Source organism: Corvus kubaryi, unplaced genomic scaffold (genome assembly GCF_017639235.1).
Source record: "Corvus kubaryi isolate FWS band 111438036 unplaced genomic scaffold, C.kubaryi_AGA036_p1.0 37394, whole genome shotgun sequence".
In the NCBI taxonomy this organism is placed as follows: domain Eukaryota; kingdom Metazoa; phylum Chordata; class Aves; order Passeriformes; family Corvidae; genus Corvus; species Corvus kubaryi.
Window position 1 is genome coordinate 15,057,610 of NW_024581133.1, and position 24,196 is coordinate 15,081,805.

The window sequence follows — 24,196 nt, forward strand, 5'->3', positions numbered from 1 at the left end:
TCCTTCTGGGAGCTCTATCTGCTCCTCCTTTTTATCACCACTAGGCTCCCATTGCCATGGGGAGGGTGAAAATGTTAAATACTTCCATACTTCTCAGCTGTATTTTCTTGGGTTTGACTGGTTTTTAGAAGTGTGATCATTTATATATATTAAAGGATTTGCTTCCACTTTATCCTAATTTAACTATGGATGATGTCAAACTTACCATCAACAAAACTTGGAAAGGAAGACACTTTCTTTGTCTGTTGAGAAATAAAAATGGTATAGCTGTAACAAAATAACTTTCACACAATGAAGTGAATTCTTATATTTAAACAGCTGACCACTGTCACATAGCCACTGTTTAGCACACTGAACACATTACATGACAGTCATTAACCCAGCCTAACTGTTACAGAGTGCTCTGTACTTGGAGTCTCAAAGTATTTTAAGGTCCCACCAGACAAAAAAATAAGGGAGGCAGGGGGAAGACCATAAAAATGGCTTAGGAGGTAAGCTGTCAAATAAGCAAAAGAAACCAGCAATTCCCAATATAATCAATTGCCTACTAGATCACACTGCCTATTAGTGATATCCCAAATTTCCAATAAGGAACATTTAACAATGTTTTACAAAGAAGATTCTGGGTCAGTGAATTAAAAGAACTGTCCCTGACTGCTCAGTACATAGAATTACACTTAATCTTAGCTGGGGCCACAACAGTGCTCTTTTTATGCTACTGTCCCTAGTCTCAATAAACAGATACAGTCCTTCCATTCTTTGTCTTTAGCCAGCCTCCTCAGTCATTCCCATTTCCAGGAAAGAGGCTGATTTCTCCATTATGGGAAAAGGCTTTAGAAATGTGCCTCTTCGTTAATACAACAGGCTACAGGCTAAATATGTTATGGTTTTGAGATAAGAGACTTCTGCTTCTAAGTCTCAATTTCATTTCACTGTGTCTAGCCCCAAGCATAACTCATTCTGCGTTCTCAGATATCTTCTTTCCTCCAGTCTTCAGTGACAAGAGCAGGTCTGTCTATCACTCTGTCTCTTCACAGCTGACTAAGCCAGGACTGACACTGGGAGGGGGAGGGGAAGGAATGGAAGCAGAACATTATTTTTTTTGATGACACTTTTGCACTCCAATAATCCAAAAAGAGAACTTCTGAAGTGTTCTCCCTATTCTGTATGTCATCAGAAAATTTTAGGCTTGAGTACATGCCATAGACAGTTACATAAAATGAATGAGGCAGCAAAAATTCATGCGTATAGTTCAGTCTTTTCAGAGTAGGCAGATATGGTATTTATTGTCAGTTCAGGAAAAGAAACAGAGCCTAAGTCTGCGTGTGTGAGGGAGAGGACTGACAATGTGAGGCCTGCTCTCCCTGCTGCTGCAGGAAGCCAGGCAGCACACGTGGCAGCTCCAGGTACGTACCTCGGGGGGATTGTTATTGTCAAGTGGGCCATTGAGGTCTGAACGCTGCTGCTTCCTGGGCTGCTCTAAACCATTGCACATCTGCAAGAAAAAAGAAAGGATTTCAGATCCTTTTGTTTTCTGAAAAGCTTCAAAACAAAGTAGAGATTTCAGTGGAAGTCAATGGTGCAAAGATAATCAGAAAATTTTCACCAGATTAAATTTCAATAAAAATTCACAAAACATTAACATATGAGAAACTCTATTTAACATGTTCTCCATTACTTATCTGTAGTTATTTATGTACAATCAATATTCATTACTGGTACTGAAATATAATGTGATGTAGCAGTCGGAATTTCCTACTGTAATTTAGCAAATATCGGTTTCATAGAAAAATGTTAAGCTGTTTAATTATAATAAAATATCTACTTTGATGTAAATAATAGGATGTTTCAATTATCATTAAGTAGCAGTTAAAGTACTGATTTAAATTTATTTTATGTTAATGCAAATTTTTCACATGAAATTAAGTCAAATGCTCATGTGTTCAAATAAGTCAGAAAGCAAAGTCAGAATTTTCAAATGGGCTTATTCTCAGTATTGGACACAATCAAAACAGCCCTAATGGCCATCTCTGATCTGAAAAACAGAATTCTAGCACTTCATGTAGGATCCTGTGTTTGTGGGAGATAGATACTTCATGGCATCTCCTTCCTTGTAGCCAACCAAATCTACAGGATACTGGCAGCAGAACCTCAGGCTTCAGAAGAAATGTAAAAGAGAAAATATAAAATCTTACACAAAGAAAATACTAAGTCTTTTAAACTACAGAACATTCCTTTTTTCCTGTTCCAGTAATGTCAGGGGCAGAATTTCTTTTCCAGACCTGACCCAAGTCACACAAAACCAGCACCCGACATGGAGAGTGCCCATGTCCCGTACATACCAAGAAAGTGAGGTTTTCATGGCTCAGATTTTCAGTGTTAGAAATCTGGAAAACCAAGGTGGTTTATGGAACAAATTTTTATGGTTTTCCCTTTTTTCTTAGTTTCTCCGTTATGTATAAAAATGAAGGCCTAAATGCCACTGCCATTGTAAATCTTCAGAAATAAAAACTTGTATCAATAATTGTGCAAATGGAAACCACTGAGGATTATTTGAAAGGGCCAGCCTGAATGTTGAATGGGAATGTAACTCCTTGGCTTCTGACCTTCAAATGCAGTATGTAGCTGCAGGCAAAGAAAGCCTTTATGTTCACCTTTAGACAAATTATTCCCCATTATGAATATTTAGTCAGCAGAACAAAATATGCTAATGAAGCAGGCACATTAGAGCTCAGTAATGACAATTGTCAGGTAAGACAACATACACAAAGCAAAGATTCACCCAAGTAGCAAGCAGGACTTTAAGAAAGAAAAGACTATACTGAGATATACCCTGACTTGGGAAACTCACCATATCGCTGCTTATAAACACTGTTCTCTTTGAGACAAGACAAATCTAATTATATTTCATGGCTAAACTAACAGGGAGCAATCTGTGTTGATGTGCACTGAAATACATTAATGAGGTAAACAAATATCTAGAAGACTTTAATAAAACAAGCATAATAATCATACATTATTCCCTAAAGTAGCAGGATTTAGATCAAGTATCCTTTAAGCAGGGATTATGACATGGCCACAATGAAGATACATTAAACTGTAAACACTGACAGCAAATACTTTATGTACAACAGAACGTCAGTATTTTTAAAGCTCTGTCAGTTCTGATTACCACACACTTGACTGAACTGAAAATGCACCTGCATGTAAAGAAAGAATTGTCTGCTTTTGTAAGCATCACCTGGGTGCTGTAACATTGAAACAGGTTGCTGCCTCAAATCTGCCATCTCAATGGATTTATTCAGCCCTGGGGGTCATAATGCCAATTGTGCTCTGTGGTAATTATTGCACATTTAAATCCACACAGTCCGAATAAAAAATCTGGCTAAACATTTGGATAGCTTCTCTGTTTTGATTTATACAGAGGTTTCACATAAAAATGTCATATGATATGTGATATGTCGTGTGATTTACTGGAACTCTTATTTTCAGGATTTCAGGAATATGAAAAAAGCTGACTTGTTCCCAGTCATGTATGTATGTCAGTCAGTCTTTATGTTGTTACTGTGTACTTCCTGGTTCCAAAGAGAAGCCTAAGCAGAATTCACAATGAGTTGGGATCAATCACACCACATCTACAAGGAACATAACCAATGTTTTTTCTTACTATTTGGTGTCTGAAAATGCATTATTTTTTCCCTCAGAGTTTTGTCCATGTGTTTAGGAGCCCCAGACTAATTAGGCAGAATCTCAGGTACAAAGAATTCATCCATTTCTTTTAGACACATCTGTGCAAACATTATGTTCCACCTCTGGCTGATCCATTAACACTTTGCTATTTAAGAAGGTCGTGATGGGGAGGGAAGGGTGTCACTGTGAGCACTTCTGCAAACAAAACGGACTGTAATATCACATTACTGAGATCTTCCCAGCTTTGGAGGTAGCACAGCCCAGAGCAGCATCCCATGTAAGGGGAGCTGTGCCTCTCTCAGACTTTCTGTGCCCAACAACTGCCTGGAGAAGGAAGTACAGGGAGAAGGGCTTCCCTTTCACTCCAGAAGACTTACAAAGGACAGAACTATGCAGAGTAGGCATAGCTGCATCTCCCATCCACAACTACAAACAATGTAGTCTTGGACATATGAAAGGAGATGCTTCTAGACCAAGGATGAAGGGACTATTTTGAAGCTCCTTTATGGTATCATTTTTAGAAAATATAAATTCTGATATTCATTGGGGCTGAAAATTGGTTCATACTCCTAAGTGATCTGACTAATGTGAAGTAAATTATCATACTCGATACTTGCTTTCTTCATGTTTCTTATAGAGTTTCCAATTTATGTTGCTGATTTGAGTGTTACGACAGCTGGAAAAATTACGTGAGGGCAACACTTACAAGATACTATAATTAGTTTATACCCTGGCTTGCAATTAAGAACAGGACCTAAAACTAAACCAAAAATTTGGAATTGACTGCATACTAACACAGGGGCACAGCTACGTTAAAAGTCTCTCACCCTAGGATAAATTCTGATAAAAGATTCTGTAATGCAAGGATATAAAAATATTACAGGTGTAGTGTTATTAATACTTTTGCCTCTTGAGCAAGTACTGAGGCAGTGTCCAGCATGTGAAGGAACATGAAGCAGCAGAAAATGTCATTTTTAGGCTGAGAGGAAAATCAGACTCTACTTATTTGAGGTCACTGAAGCACCTGTGGAAATCTTTCCACAAGCAGCCTGAAATTCCACCCATGCCCTGGCCAGCCCTGTCCTGATGGTTAATTACCAGGCCTGGGGCCACATGGGGCCTCCTCACACCAATCTTGCAGGGCCCCTCCCAGGCACCCAGACCACCTTTATAACCCCTTTCTGCAGCATGAAGTTTCTTTCGGCTGGAGGTGGGGGCTGGCGAGGAGTGAGTTCTGCTCTTCTGTTAACACCTGGCTGTTGCTCCAGTGTGAGCTGTTTGGCTTGTCAGTCAAACACTCATGTCACCAACACTGGTCCTCATCACAGCTGCTGCCTGTGGTGCTCAGCACTGATGAAGCACTTTTCTACTGGGGAACATTCTCCTGGAAAGCATCAGGTTAGTCCTTTCTCTGATTTATTCAGAATTTGTCTGAGAGAAGAGCTCAAAGGCATGGTAATGCTTTATTATTATGTTTAAACATTTGAATAATGAGCCTTATGTTCCACACCTTCCTATCTCTTTAGTAGCAATGCTGTTTAGCATTAGCAAATAATGTGTTCAGAGACCAGTGTACTGGCTTATATATTCTGTAACTCATCTTGAAGATGACTAAGTGTTTTGGAAAATATATGTTCTGTGGTGGGTTCCAGTTGAAAAAGGGTCCTTGTGGTAGGCTCTAAGGAAAAAAACCCAGCCTTCTTGGGGAAGAGATGCTTTGTGGTAATCTGACAAAATTGTTGCTACTTGTTACACAAGTAAACCTGTAGACCTGATTGACCTTTCATCCAGGTTTATTGTCCCTCTCTAGAACAAAACCAAAGCAGATGGGTATTATGTTTGCTACTTAGGGACAAAACCTCCATTTGTAGTTTCTGTGATGTGTTGTTTTCTGCAGTTTATCATTGGGTGATGTGACTCAATGATACCTCAAGGCGTACCCCAAGGTACATCTCTTTAAACGAAGAGCTGGTAGCCTAGTATGAAGTCTATTATGGCAGTGCTATTCCTATTAAATTGCACAAGTGAAATAACCTCCCTCCTGACGGATGTTGATGTGTAGTGGAACGGCCTAATGTACCTTCCTGACACTGCATTAGTTATTATTAACATTGGTAACATTGTCAGGAGGAGCAATATGGCCCAGCAGGATACTCTTACGAAGACTCTGAATGAGGCAGCTCTTGACTAGCTGAAGGTTTTCTGATTGTCATCACAGGAAAAAAGGTCAGACTTCACACTCTTCTCTCACAAAGATTCCACTACTTATGTGTTAATTTAGTGATGGTGCTAGTACAGCTCAGGAGTGAAGAGAAAAATATTTCTGAGGAGTAGTTACAACCAAGCAAGTCAAGTTTAGGAAAAGAGGAGACAGAGTAAGTTGAGAGATCTAAGCATTCCACAGAATGATTTCAATACTCTATCAAATTTCAGTAGACATTAAAATAATTGCCAATTTATTTTTATCACCTCAAAGAACCATTCTTATATTCTTTTGTCCTTGTGTATATTTAAAACTGAGAACCAGCCATTATGAGTTTCACAGGAACAGCTCTGCTGAATTCTTAGGGAGATGTAATTAGGAGCACGTGCTGCCTTCTGATTTAAACTTCCTGAGAAGACTTTGTCACTAATGCATCTTTAGGTAACAGACATTGATCTTGCTCTCTACTGGTGTCAGGAGCTGATTGCTAAAAGTCTGTGGCTCGGCCAATTAGCACAGAGAAACTGGTTTCGTTTGGACTGTTTAGCACTTTTCAGTAAGTGCTTGGTAAGTTTGGGAACTGTTTAATAGTCGTGCCCCACAGCTGCTTAGAACACACAGGAGAATGCAGAAACCTGTTTTAATGCTCTTCATTTACACCCATTTGTGTTTTCTACAAGCTGCTCTTGAATGCATCCCATAACACTCAGACCAGCTTCCAGCAAGACAGTCCTAAGATACACATTTTCCAAACTATCATCTTAGTTTCCTCACACTGTTCTAAAGGTGAAATCTTTTACAGCCAAAAGACTCCTAGATTTGGACTCTGCATCAGCAGAGCACTGTGCCCATGCTGAGAGAAGGAAACAAATATTTGTGTCAGTACTGAGCTCTACCAGCACAGGCAAGGAAAACACAGTAGCAGCATTGACATGTGCAAAGCTGTTGGAGGGGGAAAAAGAGATGAAAAAAATATGGCTTTGTAAAATTTTCTTTTACAAATTTTTGTAGGGATCTTTTATGTGTCTTTGGATGTCTATGTTGAAGACATATAAGGACACAGCCTATAGGAATGTTGTGAAAGCAGACTACTGCTGCAGGAGCTTGTGGTGTCCCTACTAGGGCAGTTTGTACAAGCATATTTGGTTAGGTTCTCAAAGGTATGCCAGTGTTATGAAAGAATGATTGAGAAATGAGAAGCAGTAGGATTCAGTGTCACAGGCAGCATCGTTCAAAAGCAGACTTCCCTCTGAGGCCCTCCTTTGATAGGAGGGAAATTTCGTGGCAAATTCCTGTTTCTTCAAAAGGGTGTAGGTGGGGCAGGATGTTGGTGCTGTTAAAAACATTTTCTTTTACTGTTAGTAAACAGATTTGCTTGAACAAGGTAGGAGAGAACACATTCTCAGGAGTCTGAAATCTGCCTAGAGTAGACATTAGGAACAAGGGCTGATTAAATTATCAATGCTCTAGTATTGAGTCCCATAGTCATCTTCAGCCCCTACCCAGCAGAAATTGCTCTCAGCCATGCCAACGCCAGTGTTTCACAGAGGCAGGATCCCAGCTGGGATGAACAGAGTAAACTCTGCCACATAGAAGGTTCCAGAGAAGCAGTTACTTAATTGAGTTGCGTTAGTGCAAGAGACCTCTTCCATTGGTTATTATTTCAGCTGCTGTCCAGTGTTTTGCTTTTTTCTTCACTGCTTCTACCATTTTTTAATTATGCTAATTCTGCAACAGGAGAAACTGAAGTTCCAAATGCAGTCAGGGAGTGGCAGGATGGGGCTGGGACTGCCCTGTGCCATCATGCTTTGTGGGAAGGAAGTAGGACAGGGTATGTTGCAGTGAACTGGAGACAAGCTTTTTGTGGTTTCCTTTGGTTTACACCAGGCCCTTGTTCATATTTTGTGCAGTACAAGCACACATTTGCAAGAGGAAATTACTCTAATTTTTCACCTGGTAAAGCTGTTCCTGTGTTGATTATAACTGTGCCAAACCAACAGTATTGTAGCTAACCTTGAAGAAAATGTAACAACATTCCAAAAAGCAACTACTTTTCACAGGAATATCACATCTATTTAAAATCTCTGGTTGTACTGTATGCTACTGTCAGTTGAAGGAGCCATTCAGTTCATCTTCTTCCATCCAAACGTACACCTGTCAGTTAATTCATGTTTGTTACATTAAAAACTGTGGTAATTCAGGAGAATTACATCAGTAGTATGTCTGACAATACTCAATTTCTCTGCTACAGGTGAAACATATGAAAAGAAACTAGAAACAGAAAATTTCTTCATGTGATACTTTAACAATTAGCTGAGAGATGACCAAGATGTCAAATGGGTGTGGGAAAACCCTTAGCTTGAGGAAGTTGTTAAATTTGAGTTGTTATAAAATACCCAGAATAGTCAGTTTAACTTCACAGATGTGATGCCTTTCTTAAATAACATAAGCATGGAAAACCTGCAAGGAATAAGAGTTGTGCTAGGCAGTGAGTTAGAGCAAATATACTCTCTAAATGTATTCTAGGTTTCCCTCAGACTTGTCTAGTGCTAATCATCCCCTTCAGTGCTTCCCTAGAAGTATTAACAAATAAAGGCTAAACAAGCCAAGATCATCTATGCCTGAAGTTTTCAAGCCTGAGCATGTGTATTCAAGACAGGAGACTGACCCACACTGAAAGTCAAATGAGATGCTTACTTTGTTTTTCCTTCTCTGTAAATTGTTGGGTCTTTCTTTAAAAGTGACTGTTTTCTGGTGCAAACCTAGCAACAGAAACCTTTAAAATCACATTTGTTTACTTGTTATTTAGCAAATGTCTTGCAAATAGAAAGTTAGCACCTATCATGAGCTAAGAATTAATAGCTGTGTATTTTAAAGGAATGTAAATGTTATAATAAGCAGTAATACTACCTGTATGAGGCAGGAAAGGAGGAGAGGAGCAGAAACATGAAAAAGCTAAGGATAGCATACTACATGCATAAAACAACAAATGCACCTTCCTGCTTGCTCATTGTTTACAAAAACTGACCTACACGTAGTATATCTTGATTTAACCTGGAAGCATTCAAATCTACATTTATTTAAAGATAATTGAGGCAAAAAACCTGCTCTGTATGGACTATATATGCCTCTGTCATCCCTTTCAGCATGGTATTTTGTACTGTGAGATGCACATTTATACTAGATCTTTTAGCAAGGTGACAAAACCAAGGCTCTTCTAAGAGCCTGTTCTCTGCAAACAGTAAGTGTAGCATGCAAATGCACTGACAGTAGCCTTGGGGTTTTTCCTTTCACTGTGAAAGAAATGGAATTCTTGTAGTTGGTTTAAATATTGTAGTTAAAATTATGGCTGTCTTGGTTTCAGAAATGAGACAGGTTCATTTAGGCAGTACTCTAATTCCATCTATCCCTTTGACATTTCATAGTAAATATTAAAAGAAGTGAATGCTCCAGAAGAAAAACAAAATCCTCTGCACCTTATCTAAATTTTTTGACATTCAGTATTAATACTAAATGTCCAACCACACCTTGTGCTAAGGACATTTAAGGAGCAATTAAGAAAAAAATCCAACTTTGGCAGAAACAGATACTGAACTCTTATTCTAATGCCCTCACCATGAGCCTGATTTTTGGATAAAGCTGAGAATGATAACTTGCACTAGGTTGAGAAGAACACAGCAAGGTAAGACCAGTCTTGTCATTATACACACATTCAAGTAATGCTTGCCAAAGGTTATTTAACTTGTTTTTTACTCCTTCTTCTGTATTCCTGGAGGCTTGGGGTGGAGAGAGGGAGAATTACCTGTAGATACAAAAATGCTGCTAGCAAGGATTTTCTTGCTATTTTCTAAGTCTGTGAGAGACTTTTCTCTCACGCAGAAGAGGTAGCAGGGAATGTAAACAACCAAGCCACCTGCAACCTTGGAAAGTCTTGTTTATGGTACAGTAGAAAAATATTTTGACAATGGATGTTTTAGGATTTTGGCCAATCACCCCCAAGGGGTGGCTGATCCTTTGTCCAATTAGACTATGAAGAAAAAAGTCTATAAAAGCGTTTGTAAAATAATTAAATAAATCAATCTTGCTGCACAATTCCTGCCTGCTGGATCTTCTCTCCTCCTCCTCCCTATGGCTTCGGGACACGGTGATATACACCCTAGGGCCCAGGCCTGCGGTAATAATTACCTCATGTCTCCATTTGTGAGCCTCTGTATCTCTGTAAGAAATACCACTTCACACCTTTTTGCCTTGGAGACCTGTGCTCTTCTCTTTAGTGAATTGCCCACAGCACCTGTGCCCTGTCTCCTTTCTTGGAAATGAAATGCATGCCTTGTCACCCTGTTTGTTTAGCCCTGTGTGCTGATCTGGAGTAGATACCTGTACTACTGTATCTCTAATTTCCTGTCTTCATTTTCGAAGGAATGAAACACTGTGTACTGTCCAGTGCTCTCTATCCATTAAGACAGGAGGTTGTGGTTTCTATTAAAAGTGATTGTATTAGCTCAGTGGCTTCATCCAGCCAGGGGTTACCTATCACAGCAGTGCTTCCCTTGTTATTAAACAAGATGAAGGCATTGGTCCAAGACTGACTAGAAAAAACAATTAAAGCTCAGTTCAGAAATACTTAGGTGCTTATGGTTTTTTTCACACTGGGGCAGTAATATCAATATCCAGGTGTTACATAGCCCTCAGCTGTTAGCAGTCTGTTGAGAATGACAAAAGTACAATGCAGTTCAGTTCAGCTTCTGATAAATAAACTTCAAACCAAAAAAGTTGTTGAAATGAAAGTCTATTTTGAATATTGTTTTGAATGGGCAATCGTTCAGTGGGGGAAAAAAAACCCAACAATTACTTAATCAAGCACTGAGGAATTCTTTCTTATTCAAGAACTCTTGTCTTCTGTTCTGAAAATATTTTGAGAACTTGCAAGAAGCAACATTCCCAGTAGCAGATGCTGGGAGAAAGACCATCACTAAGTCTAAAACATGCTACCTCAACTTCTCTGCTCCCAGCCAACACCTAGTAACTGTTCAAACCATTCACCATCAGTAAGCGTATTCACTAAGGGACTTTTATGCTGGCAGTAGGGCACTGAATATAGTAAGTTGCACAATTTGGTTATAATTATACTTCTGAAAATAGAATGTAGTAATGAATATTAAAAACTTGCTGCAGATATAGGAAATCTGAAAATATCCTTCTAAGACTTTTTTTTGTTCACAATTATAATGACGGTTGACCTGTTTCATCAGCATATCCTTAAACATTTGATCTCCTTTTACTGTTTTTCAGAGGAATTAACATATTTTAATGTCTGTTTTTAATGGAATCACCTAGACTAAATTGTTTAACTGTGGGGCACTTAACTACAGAAAATCGTATTTACAGAGTTGATAAAGCTGAAACAGGAAACGTATGCATCTGAAGTATAATAAAGCATTTTAATTAAAGATAAGGCAAAATAATTCATTTATCCGTACTAGTTTGTTATCCAAGTACATGTTATGTTTTACCTCTTTTAGGTAGATCTGTTCATTGCAGAAGATAACTAATATATAATTCAACTGCATATAATTTTAGAGATGTAAAATCAAGGCTTTAAAATGACATTAGGGAATGAGGTGTATTTCTCTAAGAAGTAACCACATTCAATTTGAAACTTCAGGGAAAAAAGTCACACTTCTTTTCCTTTAGAAAAGCTTGAACTTCATTCTCAGACTCTTTTTCTGGCACTCAGAATTATAACAAGAGAAGATCATGCACAGTTTAAATTAACTTCTACATCATTCTTGTGATAAAACTGCTTAACAGCATTTTTGGTATGAGTAAAGCTCCTATTTCTTCCTTCTTGTCAAGGTCAAGATATGTCAAGTTAGTAAAAAACCACAGCAATATGCAGGCACTTCTTGCAGGTTTTTTTAACATATACAGTATCTAGATATGACATATGTTCTACTGAAAATAAAAAGTAATCAACCACTAAGGCAATGGTACAGGAGCTCTTAATGGAAAAAAAAATTCAACAATTTCAATGCTGACCCCAGTTTTAAGTTTCTCCAGAGTGTCACTGCAGAATGAAAATAGTTTAAACAAACTGGGTTTGCCCCATGCATCTGGAATACCTTTGTTTGAATTGTCTCTTCTCTGTGCAAAACCCCTTTGCTAGTTCTCTACATATGCTGATTACATTTAGCACCTTTTTCTAAACACACAATGTGATTATGTGAATGCAGTATCAATAAAATCTAAAATATCGCTAATGTATATATTTACATATTGATATAGATGTATTAAAATATTGCTAGTTTTGTTTGGAATAAATAACGTAACACTTGGATAATGCCTCTGACAGTGTGGTTTAAAAGAGCACCTCATACCTGCTCCTGTGGCCACTTCTGTCTGTCTTCTGGGGTTCTTGACTTTGCTTTAAAACCTCGATGCACATCTCCACTATGCTTAGAGGCAGATGGGATATTCAGTGATTTTGGCCTCCCCTCGTGCCTGTTAGCACTGTGAACAGCTTCTCCCTTTGAACAAGTCTCTTTGTAGTCATGTGCCATGTTTTCAGTCCCAGTGTGCTCTGGACTCATTTCTGTTGTACTGTTAATACTGCTCATGCTCATACTCATTTTGATTTCTGCTACAATCTGGTCAATGTCCTCTTCCTGCTCTTCCAGCTCTGCATCCTCTTTTCTAGAATGGTATGGTGATACTCCCTGTGAATTTCCATTAGCCTCTGCTGGGTAATAGTCCGGATAGTCACCTTCACTTTGACAGTACTGTATGTTTTCTTCTTGGTCTTGAATCTCCAAAGATGATGCTTCATCCTCCAAAATCTGAATGCCATTATCTTGACCTTCCTGCCACTCTTGCCTGTCCATCACCTCATTTTCATCTTGGTGCTGAATTTTACCTTCAGCCCATTCTTCTACAGCTTCCTGACATTCATCTGTTTCAACATGGTGTTCCTCATGGGGAGCATACTCCTCCCCATTGCAGTCCATTCCTTCCAGGTAACTGTCATCCTCTGGACAGTATCTAATGTAGTATGTGATCCCCTCCTCTTCTTCTGGCAAGCCTTCATCATAGTCCTCTTCCTCAGAAGTGTTGTTTACATAGTCAGAGCTGGAGTCGCCATCTCCACTATGGTCATTGCATTCATGTTCCACAGGGGTAGGACTACCTGGTCTCACAGTTGGTAGTTCTGCCTCCTTTGCTGCATAATCTTCAATGGGAAGGTCACTTCCTTCATTTTCAGGCTCCCTGTTGTGAGATGAAGTCGGGCAGGCTCTGGCTCTGTGATCCAGCATGCTGGCTGTAGTGCTTTGATGTTTCCTGTTTGCCATAGCCAGCTCCTTACATGACAATCATTTCCAGCAATTACTGCAGGGAAGATGGAAAAGCACACATTCAGAAAAAGATCATCAGTAGAGAACAGTGATGTTAATAGGAAGCAAACTGATAGATTCATTTGGTAAAAAGCCTGTGTTTGTAGATACTTGACCAAATTCAGACAGCTAACTTTTAAAATGCTTGTGCTGTGGAACCATGAAATCAAAGCAATAAGTTGCACTCTGAAAGGAACAGATAAAGAGAAGGTTCTACATTTATGCTGAATGTGTTCTAGTGTAGGCTTTCATCTGTCAGTTTGGCATAGAATTAATCCTGAACCTTGAAATTAGTTTTCAATTTCTTTTTCTTGCCAGTAAGGAGTCATGCTTTGATCACTATGCAGTAAATGGGAGCTCTTTTCAATTTTCAGCTTAGGCATTTCTTTAACGTGTACTGAAAACAAACATTTAGAATCTGACCTGCTCTTACCAAAACTAAAGGAAAATAATTCTATTAACTTTGCAGTCACATAGTGCACTAAAAGATAATACATTGGTATTAAAAGTGTTATTTTTTAAAAAGCAGTTGCTGGTTTATTAGCCCTTACTAGCTGGATGCCATTGTTGTCTCCCATTGTTAAACCAAATATTGCTTTTAGAATAGATTTTTTCAGTTGGACGGGACCTACAACAATCACCCAGTGCTGACCAAGTTAAAGTGTGCTTTAAGGGCCTTGTCCAAATGACTCTTAAAACACTGACAGGCTTGGGGCATTGACTGCCACTGGAAGCCTGTTCCAGTGTCTGACTGCGCTCTTGGTAAAGAAATGCTTCCTAATGTCCAGTCTGAACCCATCGTGACACAGCTTTGAACCACTCTCATACATCCCTTCACTGGATACCTTCTCTGGGGAGAAGTTCAGCACCTCCCTGCCCACTTCCCCTCTGGAAGATGCTGTTGAGGGCAATGAGGTCACCTCAGCCTCCTTTCTACAAACCAGACAAGCCCAAAGCCCTTTGCCATTCTTCTAAGGATACCTCCTTCCAGCCCTTTCACCAGCTCTGCTACCTTTCTGTGCACACATACAAGGACCTTCACATCTTTCTTAAATGAGGGTGCCCAGAAGTGCACACAGCAGGCTGGTGAGGCTGTATCAGTGCTGAATGCAGAGGACAATCCTCTCTTCTGAGCAGCTAGTCAGTGTTTGACAGAGTCCAGGCAGCTCTCTGGGCTGCCAGAGCACTTTGCTGACTCCTGAACTGCTGTCAACCAGCACCCCAGAGCAGAACCTGGCATTTAGACTTGTTAAATTAATCATGGCCCAATGCTCCAATCTATCCAGATCCCTCTACAACACTGGTTTTCGAAGTTTAATCTATATTCTACATAAAAGACACATTTACAATAAAAGCTCACTAATTCTTCCTGCTAAATACTTCTGGTACTTTAAATTACATATTTTCTCTGAATACTGGATTCTAAATAAGCAGAGATTATATGAACTATATAAAAAGTAGTTGAAGAAAATAGCTAATTCTAGACAGGTTTGACAAGTGTGATCTGCTGTGTGATTTGGAGGGGGGGAGTAATATACTTTAGTATTTGTTTCTCTGTATTTCATTGTTGTATCCCTATGATAAACTTGACCTGTGCAGTTACTTCACTGGGGTGAACTGAGCTCAGGCTTCTGACATGCACCACACAAATGCTTGTTTTACTGTATGCACCTAACAATAACATGTCAGCCAAACACACAAACATTTTGACTTAACCAGTTTTTCAAGTCTTGTGTGCACACAGAGCAATAAAACTATCATGGAGCTAGAGGATTAAAGGAGCTATATAGGGAATAATTTCTTAGGCATTATGAACTTAGAAAAAATATCCTGCCACTGTAACCTAAAACCTTATAGATATCCCTGTAGAACTTGTGATACCACAAGAAAACTCCAAATCCTTAGTTTGTGACAAATCCAGGGATCTGATGTGTCTATGGATTATTGCAAAGTTATCATGTGGCAAATCTATCCCTGAAACATGAGTTCTACATTCTGAAACACAAAGCAGAGATGCATGTTAGTCACAGGAGGAGGTATGAAAGGAACTCAGCATGTGGAGCTCTTTTTAGTTATTGTTACCTTGCAGAATTAGTCTTGACAGAATAAAGCTTTAAAGTAAATAGTGTATTTGAAGAGAAGTTTTAAAAGAGAAAATCAGAGGAGGCGAAACTTTCTCAGTGATTACTTGGCCCTCCTCACTATTGGAAGAACTAGCAGACTTGCAAGGTTTTCTCAATACAATCTGTATACCCACTATCCCATTGATACTAGTGATACATTTTTACTTTGGAGTCAGTTAAAAGAACAGAATATCAAGCTTTAGCCATCCATCCACTAGGGTTACCTCTGATTTAGTCAGCTCTTACTGCAAACTAAGGATGTTTCTATACTGTGACTGCAGTATAAACAAAACGTATTTTACATTGGATTAAAATAGCAACTTAAGTCACAATATTACAATGCTCTGCACAGGCTGCAAAACACTGCCCACAAGCAAGATAAATTGTTTGTATGAGCAGATCAGGCATGAGTACATTACACAAGCATGTCTAAAATGAGTTAAGATGGAGTGCTGAAATAATTTTGAATGGCACTGCAAGAAAACTACAGAGATCTCATCTGGCTTAACCAAAAATTATTTTTTGTCAAGAACAGAACAAATCAAGTGCCTCTTATTGAAAGAAAAGTTCTCATCTGCAGTGGTCTCAACCTTCTAGTGGAAATATTATCCATATTAAATAATACTTAAATATTTACAGTGCAGTTGACCCTGCACATAAGTCACTACAGTATGGCTGAAGATACAGAAGCACAGCCTGTAACAAGCACAGTTTGAAACCCATGACTCAGATTTTCCTAAAGCATATGGAGATGAGAACCCTTTTTTTAGCCAGTGTAATGGAGTTTTTCCACCCACATCTAAGAATCTTCATTTAGTATCCAGGCCCAGAAACTGCCATAAGTGGTATCTCTGCAGCAATAGCCTTTTATAAATTCCAGTAGTGAATGCTCCAAGATGTTACTTACCTGCAGGAAAATCCACTACATTCTAGATATTCTATAACACATTGCAGGAAGCCACGTGAATGTGATCTGAGAGCCAAAAGGCAGGGGCAGGAGCCTAGGGAGGGAAGGATGGCTGATAAGTGGAGCTCTATCAGCTGTGGGGAACTGCCAGGGTGAGGGTTCTCAGCTGGGCACTGGGGCCTGTTAATGTGCAGCACCTGCACTATGGTGGGAAGAACTTCAAAGAAATAGTGGCAGACTGGAAACTTTTTAAAGCATGGGTGATAAGAAACAGAGAAAGTAATTCCTCTCAAGCATGTCTAGCACTGACATACTGGGACATGGGAAATTGGTTTTCAGTTAGTTCAGTCTGAGGCAGTGACTGAAGACAGTGCTTTACCCCCTGTATGCTGGAACTGAGGTAAAAGAAGCCAAATTTTTCGGTGAGAGGCAATGCTGATCTTAATGCTATAGAAACTGAAGTTACAAAGCAATCTCTGCACAACAATTACAATTTTAGTTGGCCTCCTTTGCAATCTTCTCAGTCAGGCACTACTCTTAAGGTAACAACGTACTGGAATAAAAAGGCAGAATTTATTATTTTCAGCCCATGAACTGCAAACTGAATGTGAACTGATTACAGCACCTTCAAGTACAAAATGTAACTTCTCCAGCTGTATCAACACATCAGAATTACTGAACTGAGTTTTCAAACAGCAGTCTTGAGAACTGCTCTTTATGGAGCTGCACATACATTTCTGTCAAGGAAACACACAGCTGTATTTTAACTCAAATATTAGAACAGCCAGGGCAGCCTAGTTTTCTTCCACTGTATCAAAATATCTCTCAAGCTTCCTAGAAGAATGCTTTAGTCATTGATTAGGTTCAGCATAACCTGAATATTTTAAAACCTAAAAGCATTCTAGCCTTTTTCTAAGCTGTCTCATGTCACACAGCAAAGTTCCTCAAGGCCACAGGTCTGAACTCTTCTGTCTTCTCACCTGCAGAGTGTTAATCTTCCAGATTTTAAAAATACCCAGAATTTTGGGGTTTTTTTTAATGCAATAGATATCAATTTTTTACCATGTGTTCTGCTATTCAGACTACTGCACAAAGCCTTCTGAGTCCCTGACTGCATGGATTAGTACTTTAGGTAATGTTCACATCAGTTACTGTGTAACCTTCTATCATGATAGTTATCTTGAGAAAATTATAAATGGATGATCTTGAAATTGGAGAAAATAATGGATTTCTATCTAATATTACTCAATGTTGAAGTTAAGAGAGGAGTAATGATTTGCTGGATCCAGAGGCACTTTAACAGTAAAGGCTCCAGTTGAGCCTACAGATCATTTCCTCTGCTTGGTGTAAGACTCCCTCCTACTTCTTGTATCTCACCCCCCTCCTTGATAGCAGAAAGTTAGGTCAAACTTCTGCATCACTCTAAGCACATTTTTCCACTTCTGGCTGCGGCTGGAATGAAGTGTTCCTGGGAGCATGGGAGGGTCAGTGCTGCATCCTTGTTCACCTTCCTTGGGATTCAGTAATTTTAACTTCTGATTTCAGTTGTACAGTGCATCACTAAATCTCCATCAGTGTTGTCAGGATCAGTGAATAAGGGACCAGTTACACAGGGTCCTCAGTAAAAACCTTTTTCTTTCAATAATAGTTTTGCTTTATTTTTCTTAATTTTCCCTGCCTCAGCTCAGTGTTGAAAAGAAAATCAATCTCCAGGAAACAACATGCTGCATTTCCATGTGAGAGTAAAAAGGCGTATGCATAGGGGAACCAATTTCTTCTGCTCCCAGAAACAGGATTACTGGGTTACAGCTGAAATTTATTCTAATCAGTACTCATTATACTCATTAGCTTTCTCCTGAGTTTCCTGCACCTAATCCCAGACAGCTGCAGTGAGGGGTTTATCAACCTTAACACTTCTACATCTTTTCACCTGTGTAGAAAGATCTCTTTACTGTCCTCCCAGTGAAGGATACCAATTAAATTTGCATTAAAAATGGGAAATGGTACACAATTATAAACATGGTGATACAGTGAAATACCCAGTATCATACTGCTGGCTGTGGTTTAAGAACTGCATTGCATCTATACTTGATTTGCAAATAGAACAGCACTTTAGTGGAAGCAAAACAAGTTATTTACATTTAACATGCACAGTGATCTGGGGGGGGCAGGGGAGCATTGTTAGGTTTGTTTGGCAACAAATATATTATTCCATGCTTATCTACAGCCAAATGTTTTTTGAGCTCTGCTGTTCCAACTTACAGGTGAACCTAAGAGTTTTACTGGCCTGAATTTGATATATTCACTTTATTTTGCAAGCCCTCTTTCCTGTGCCTACTCCTCCCCAGGTTCGTTTTTTCATCTGTTCCTCAGTGCTTCTCCCACACTTCAGGTATCTGCACCCTTTTTCAGTTTTGACAAAACTGACACTCAAGGTTTGCTTCCCTGGAATTGTTCAGTATCTCCTATTTTCCCCAGATATTGTCTGCTATCTAGCTGCTATTAAAGTGGTTTTACTCTTTGTAAGTCATCTTCAGATGTAAGTTATAAGCACTGCCACACAATTTACTGCCAGGCGAGATCATAGCACATACAGCCCACAGCCTTGCTTCTCTCTGCTGAGCTGTGCCGTGGATGCACTGCTGACTGAAGCTATTCCGTATGTTAGCCCTATACATTCATAATCCAGAAATGCTGCAAAAAAGAAAAAACAACACCCAACCCTCTTAACATGGACATATGTTGAGATCTGCTACATTCATCAACTTACTCAGTACACCTATAACTGAGATAACAATATTTTTCAACAGAACTGCATCAGAAAATTCATGATTGCAGGGCTTTAATTATACCAGTCTCTTCTCCAATAAAGAGATAAGTTGAAGTGGAAAAAATCTAACTTCAATTCATTCAAAACAATTTTAATATTAAACTAATAGTATTTCTCAGTAGGCTTTCATTACAGAAGACTTAATAGACTCCCATCTGCTAAGTTGGTCCAGAGGAATTATGACTGATCCTAGACTGGGAACTGGAATTTTTAATAAGCTGATAACAGAACATGAGCCTGCTGTGACTAAGTCAGATTCTGTAGTCATTTGATTCCCCAAGGCCAGACTCCATTAACTTCATTTTTCAGTGGTGCTGACTCTCCAGACCATGAGAATTCATTATGCAGAGCTCCAGAGCAGAGTGCAGGGTAACTGCCAGCTCCTCTAAAAACAGGTGTAAATGGGATCCTGACTCTCATAGGAGCCCTAATCCCGCAGTGTCAGTGACAGCAGATTGAGCACGTGACACAGGATTTGGGAAGGAGCACAGTCTCTCTAACAAAGGGAAGGGAGGAGAGGACACAGCACAGGAGGAAGGGGCATGCTGGTCCCTCTTGCAGAGTGAGCCTGGGTAGCACTGACCTTCTAGTGCTCAGTATGGAGTCTCCAACAATGAGGACTACCACAACATAATTAAATTAGGGTTATGTTGTCGCACTCCAAGTGCCATCTCAATGTTACTGAAGTTCTCTCACTCAGGCTGGCACAGCCTGATATAGCACTTATTAGCCAAGCCTGTTAAAAATGTCTATTCCTTTTCTCTGAGGCCTATGAATTTAAAACAAAAAAACTCTAAACCAACACATTGTTTCAGGGAGGGGAAAAACCTAGGACAGAAACTTCAGTTATTAGGAACACATCATACATCATCAAACCGGTCCTTTTATGTCCAGAATGTTAGATCTGCATGGCAGTAAATACCTACAAACACAGTCATATGCATGCATCTCTCTTCCTCAATGCAAGCTCAGCAGGTACAGCATACCCCAAGACACCTGTTTCTTTGGGATTTTTGTGGCCATAGCTGATTCAGGGGTGCTGTTTGAACCTGCATATCTCAGAGATGGCAGATTCCTCAGTTCCCTCCAAAAAACCTTTAGGGAGGTGGGGAAATTGGCAAAGACTGCTGAGAAATCTAGACAAACGGTAGTGCTAAACTCCAGTCTTTGTGATTTGATGTCTCACTTGGAGTTGGTTTGATGTTTATAAAATGATAAAATTGCTTTATTCACCTATTTGTGAAAATACACCATAAAGATTACTTTGAAGTAAGTGTCTGGGTATAAAAATTATTAATTTTTAGCAGCTGAGATCTGATTTTTTTTACTGTGAAACTTGAGATTGAAAACTGGCTGAGGTCTAGCATTTCCTTGTGTACAGAACTCCAGTATGAGTACAGACAGCAGTGGAGTTGGTCTTGGGAATGCCACTTCTGCCTTTTACAGTGTATGTGAGTTATCTTTGCTCAGACAGCTTTCTACCTGCTTATTAAAACCTTCATGAATACAGCAAGTATTTAGGTAAGCCATACTAAAGCAGCTTTGCAGATATATGACACTTCAGTGGTGCTATTGACACCCTAAAAAAAAAAATCAAACAGGCAAACTTAAAGAGAATCAGAGAGGACACTGAATTTATGGGGAGTATATTTCTTTCTATGAGTTTTCATACATAAACAATACATTTGATAAAGAATTTTTAAATTGCTAAAGTTAGTTTTTGCAGAAAGTGACTGACAATAGTCAGAAACCATTTAGAAAATTAGCTTTGACAAATAGATATTATGTATGAAATAAACCTGAAGTGTTTTGTCAGTGTTGTTGACAACTTAGGACATTTCCAGGAAGTTTAAAGCTTAACTAGATAGGAATTTCCAGTTTCTGGTGGTTCTTGATAAATGGCCTAAATATTCCTTTCATTTCTTATTTCAGCCAAGAGCATATTCTTCTCAATCCACAACAAGAATGAGAGGGCCAACAGAAGACAAACAAGTCTTAAATGAGCTCTCTTGCCATTTATTTTATGATATTTCTACTCTCACATGCTTGATCTCTTCTAGTATAGTGGTATAAAAACAAGAGTAGCAAACATAAAACGTGGATAGAATTAACAGCAACTTGCTATCTAGGTTTTTCATGTTTTTCCTTCATTTAAAATTAAATCCAACAAACTACAAGTAGTAGTTGTTGTCTGCACCAAGCAGAAACCTCTCAGGATTCAGAAATGCATTTTCTTTTGTCCTGTGAAATTCCATTCCAAATTAGTCTCTTTTAATCTTTCTCTTTTTTGTGAGTGCCTTTAGAAAATGATGACAATTTGTCAAAAAGCTTTATAAATCAACCCTGTATTTAGATGTCTTTCAATATTTCTTTATTTTCTTAGTGTCTTCTATCAAGACCCAGTTTCCCATCTCCCTGCTGGGCTGGTGTCAGGCTGGGGCTGCCTCAGGTCCAAAGGAAACAAAGCACTTTACACACTGAATAGACAAGCCAGAAAACCACCAAACACACCTTTTGTGATTTGAGGAGGGAAGAAAGATGGTCTGTGTTCCCCCAGTGCCTCTGGCTCACACAGTAGGTGCTGTGAGTTTTGTAGCAGCTGGGGTCCATCTAACGCTGACCCTGTGTCCAGTTGTACACGGTTCTTTGTTTTCAGTAAGGGCAAATATAAAGCAGGAAGTTGCAAATTAAAAATATCAACAAGAGTTATGTAACTTTGTTAATTGTAGCAACACCACGGTAAAGTCCAGATTCAAGATTTTCCTTTTAACCTAAATTCCCCATCCTCACAAAGTGTACATATGTGTAATAATTTTATGATTACACATTATTTTATACTACCTGCCTCTGATTTGTTAAAAGCACAGCTGGGATAGGCCAAGAGGAAAAACAGCTGAAGACAACTCTAGAACTGGTGCTACTCAGTATTTTAGAGCTTCAATTAATCATCTAAATATTATTTTAATATGCTTAACATAATTGAAATAGAGACTTAGAAAACAGCAAGAGATTTGCATGGGAAGCAGAGCAAGAATAATTCTTAAAGAAATGAGGGAAGTGTGTGGGGAAGTGAAAACAAGCAGCTTCTAAAAATAGATGGCATTAAAATACATGACTTGCCAGTTATCTCAAAAGTAGCCACTAGGGTCTTCTTGTGTAGCTAAGATGAAAAAAAAATTCTTTTATAATTTTCTGCTTACTTTACTGTGTCTACTGTGAATATGAAGTACTCACAAAAGATAATAATTTGGGGGGAAAAAATCACTGAATAGGCAAACAAAGAAAATGTTACGTCTATTATTAAGCACCATTATGCTTATTTTATTAGTTTAACAACTGACAGCAGACTGAGAAATTAAAGTTGTGAGATAACCAATGCTCATTTCTGTATGTTGGGATTGTTTCATTTGCAGTTTTGCAGAAATTCTGCCTAAAGCTATAATGGCTGCAGTGAATTAGATACTGCAAATACACATCCCTGTATCCACAGGCAATGCTCTTAAAATGGAGCAGCCTGTCCTGAGTTACTACTGAGCTGTAACAAATTGTTGTCAGCATGCAGGTTGCATTCTCAGTAGAATATGAGCTGTGAGTGCAGTGAAGACATGAACAGCATCTATTGACCAGCCATACCTAATGCACACCTCCTGACCCTGAAACCACCAAGGAACAATAGATGATGTACAACGGAACATCTTTTAAACCACATCAACGTGAACAAGTAGATTTGAGATGTTTGATTACCTCACCTGAGTGAAATCTTTAAAATTACTTTTCTATGGGTTTGAAAATCTTTTTTGTTCTATTCATCAGGTGATATCAAGGGGTTTCTGAAATGTTTTAACTATTTTTCCTACTTTTATTTTATATTCTGAATTGCGTTCTTGCATTTCTTTTCACGGTATATAGTATTTTTTCTGTTTGGTTTAATCTAATAAGCTTTTAAAATTCAATAATTACCTAGTAAAAGTCATTCTAAAAATGTTCTATAACTAGAAACCACCAATAGAAATTAAAAGTAGAACAGACAAAGAAATGCTAAAGACTGTAAAATTCAATGGCACTGCAGAGATGGTATTCTTGAGTATATATCCCAGATGAATGGAGCTTTTATAGTTAAAAAGATTAGCTATTTCCTGCAGCAGCAATAAAAATGTGTAATCACATATTTAATTATCATTTATTGTTGATGTGGCTTAATCATTCTTTAGGGCTTAATTTCCCAGCTCAAAGAGTGATACTAAACCTGTAGTACAGCATCCATACAGTTGTGAGAGTTAGGACAAGTATCAGTGTTGCAGTGTTAAGCCTGCTATAGAGAAAAAGCCACCAAAAATAGAACCTCATTTAAGGCACCTTATACAGGGGGAAGGACAGAAGCAGAATACTTGTGTTCAACATAATAAGATGAGATTACAGAATTAAGGCAGTGAGATTTTATGGCTTATTCTTGTGACTGCTCTGCTCCAAGAGATCAGTTTTAAATAATGAAAAAGTACCTCTCAAGCACACAAAGTTCCAGTGATAGCTGTGCAGAGGCATCAGCTTTGAATTTTACTCCATAACGAATACAAATTCAAGTATCTTCTTATGTTTGTTGTATTTCCTAATTTACTGAGAATAAGGGAAAAGTATAGGATGTATAGGTATAAGGGAAGGAGATACAGGAGTAAGGGAAAAGTATAGTATATATTAACATTAGAATGCATAAAGAATATATGCCATTCAATTAAAACATTCAGCCACTCTGACACAATCTGCAATCCATCCAGAGCTCTGGTAGAATTTTCAGTCTATCTTAGGATGGATTATACAAAGTTTTCCAATGCTTTGCAGAGTAAGTTTCTGCTGATTATGGAGGCTACTCAGAAGTCTGGCCATCTTTCTAGATCTTGCTAATTTTTACACTTCTTGTCATCTTCCAGTTTCCTGGATAATAATTTTATCTCAATAACAAGTTTGGTTTCCATACTGACTTGCACTACATGGAACAGGTCCCTCTAAGCATAAAATGAGGCAGTGCTGATGTAACAGTGGGGAGCCATGTGGCTGGAA

At 38.7% G+C, this 24,196-nt stretch overlaps 1 protein-coding gene across 3 annotated transcripts in view; it reads right to left on the minus strand.

Annotated features, from left to right (window-relative positions):
* The window catches only part of APBA2 (amyloid beta precursor protein binding family A member 2), a 90,528-nt gene that overhangs the window by 25,430 nt on the left and 40,902 nt on the right, over nt 1–24,196 (minus strand). For all 3 annotated transcript variants that reach the window (XM_042039363.1, XM_042039364.1, XM_042039362.1), the window contains exons 2-4: nt 12,271–13,276; nt 1,415–1,495; nt 206–242 (exon numbers count right to left, since the gene is read on the minus strand). In XM_042039363.1, the coding sequence (XP_041895297.1) occupies nt 206–242; nt 1,415–1,495; nt 12,271–13,239 (1,087 nt within the window). In that variant the 5' untranslated portion in view covers nt 13,240–13,276. The remainder of the gene's footprint in view (nt 1–205; nt 243–1,414; nt 1,496–12,270; nt 13,277–24,196) is intronic.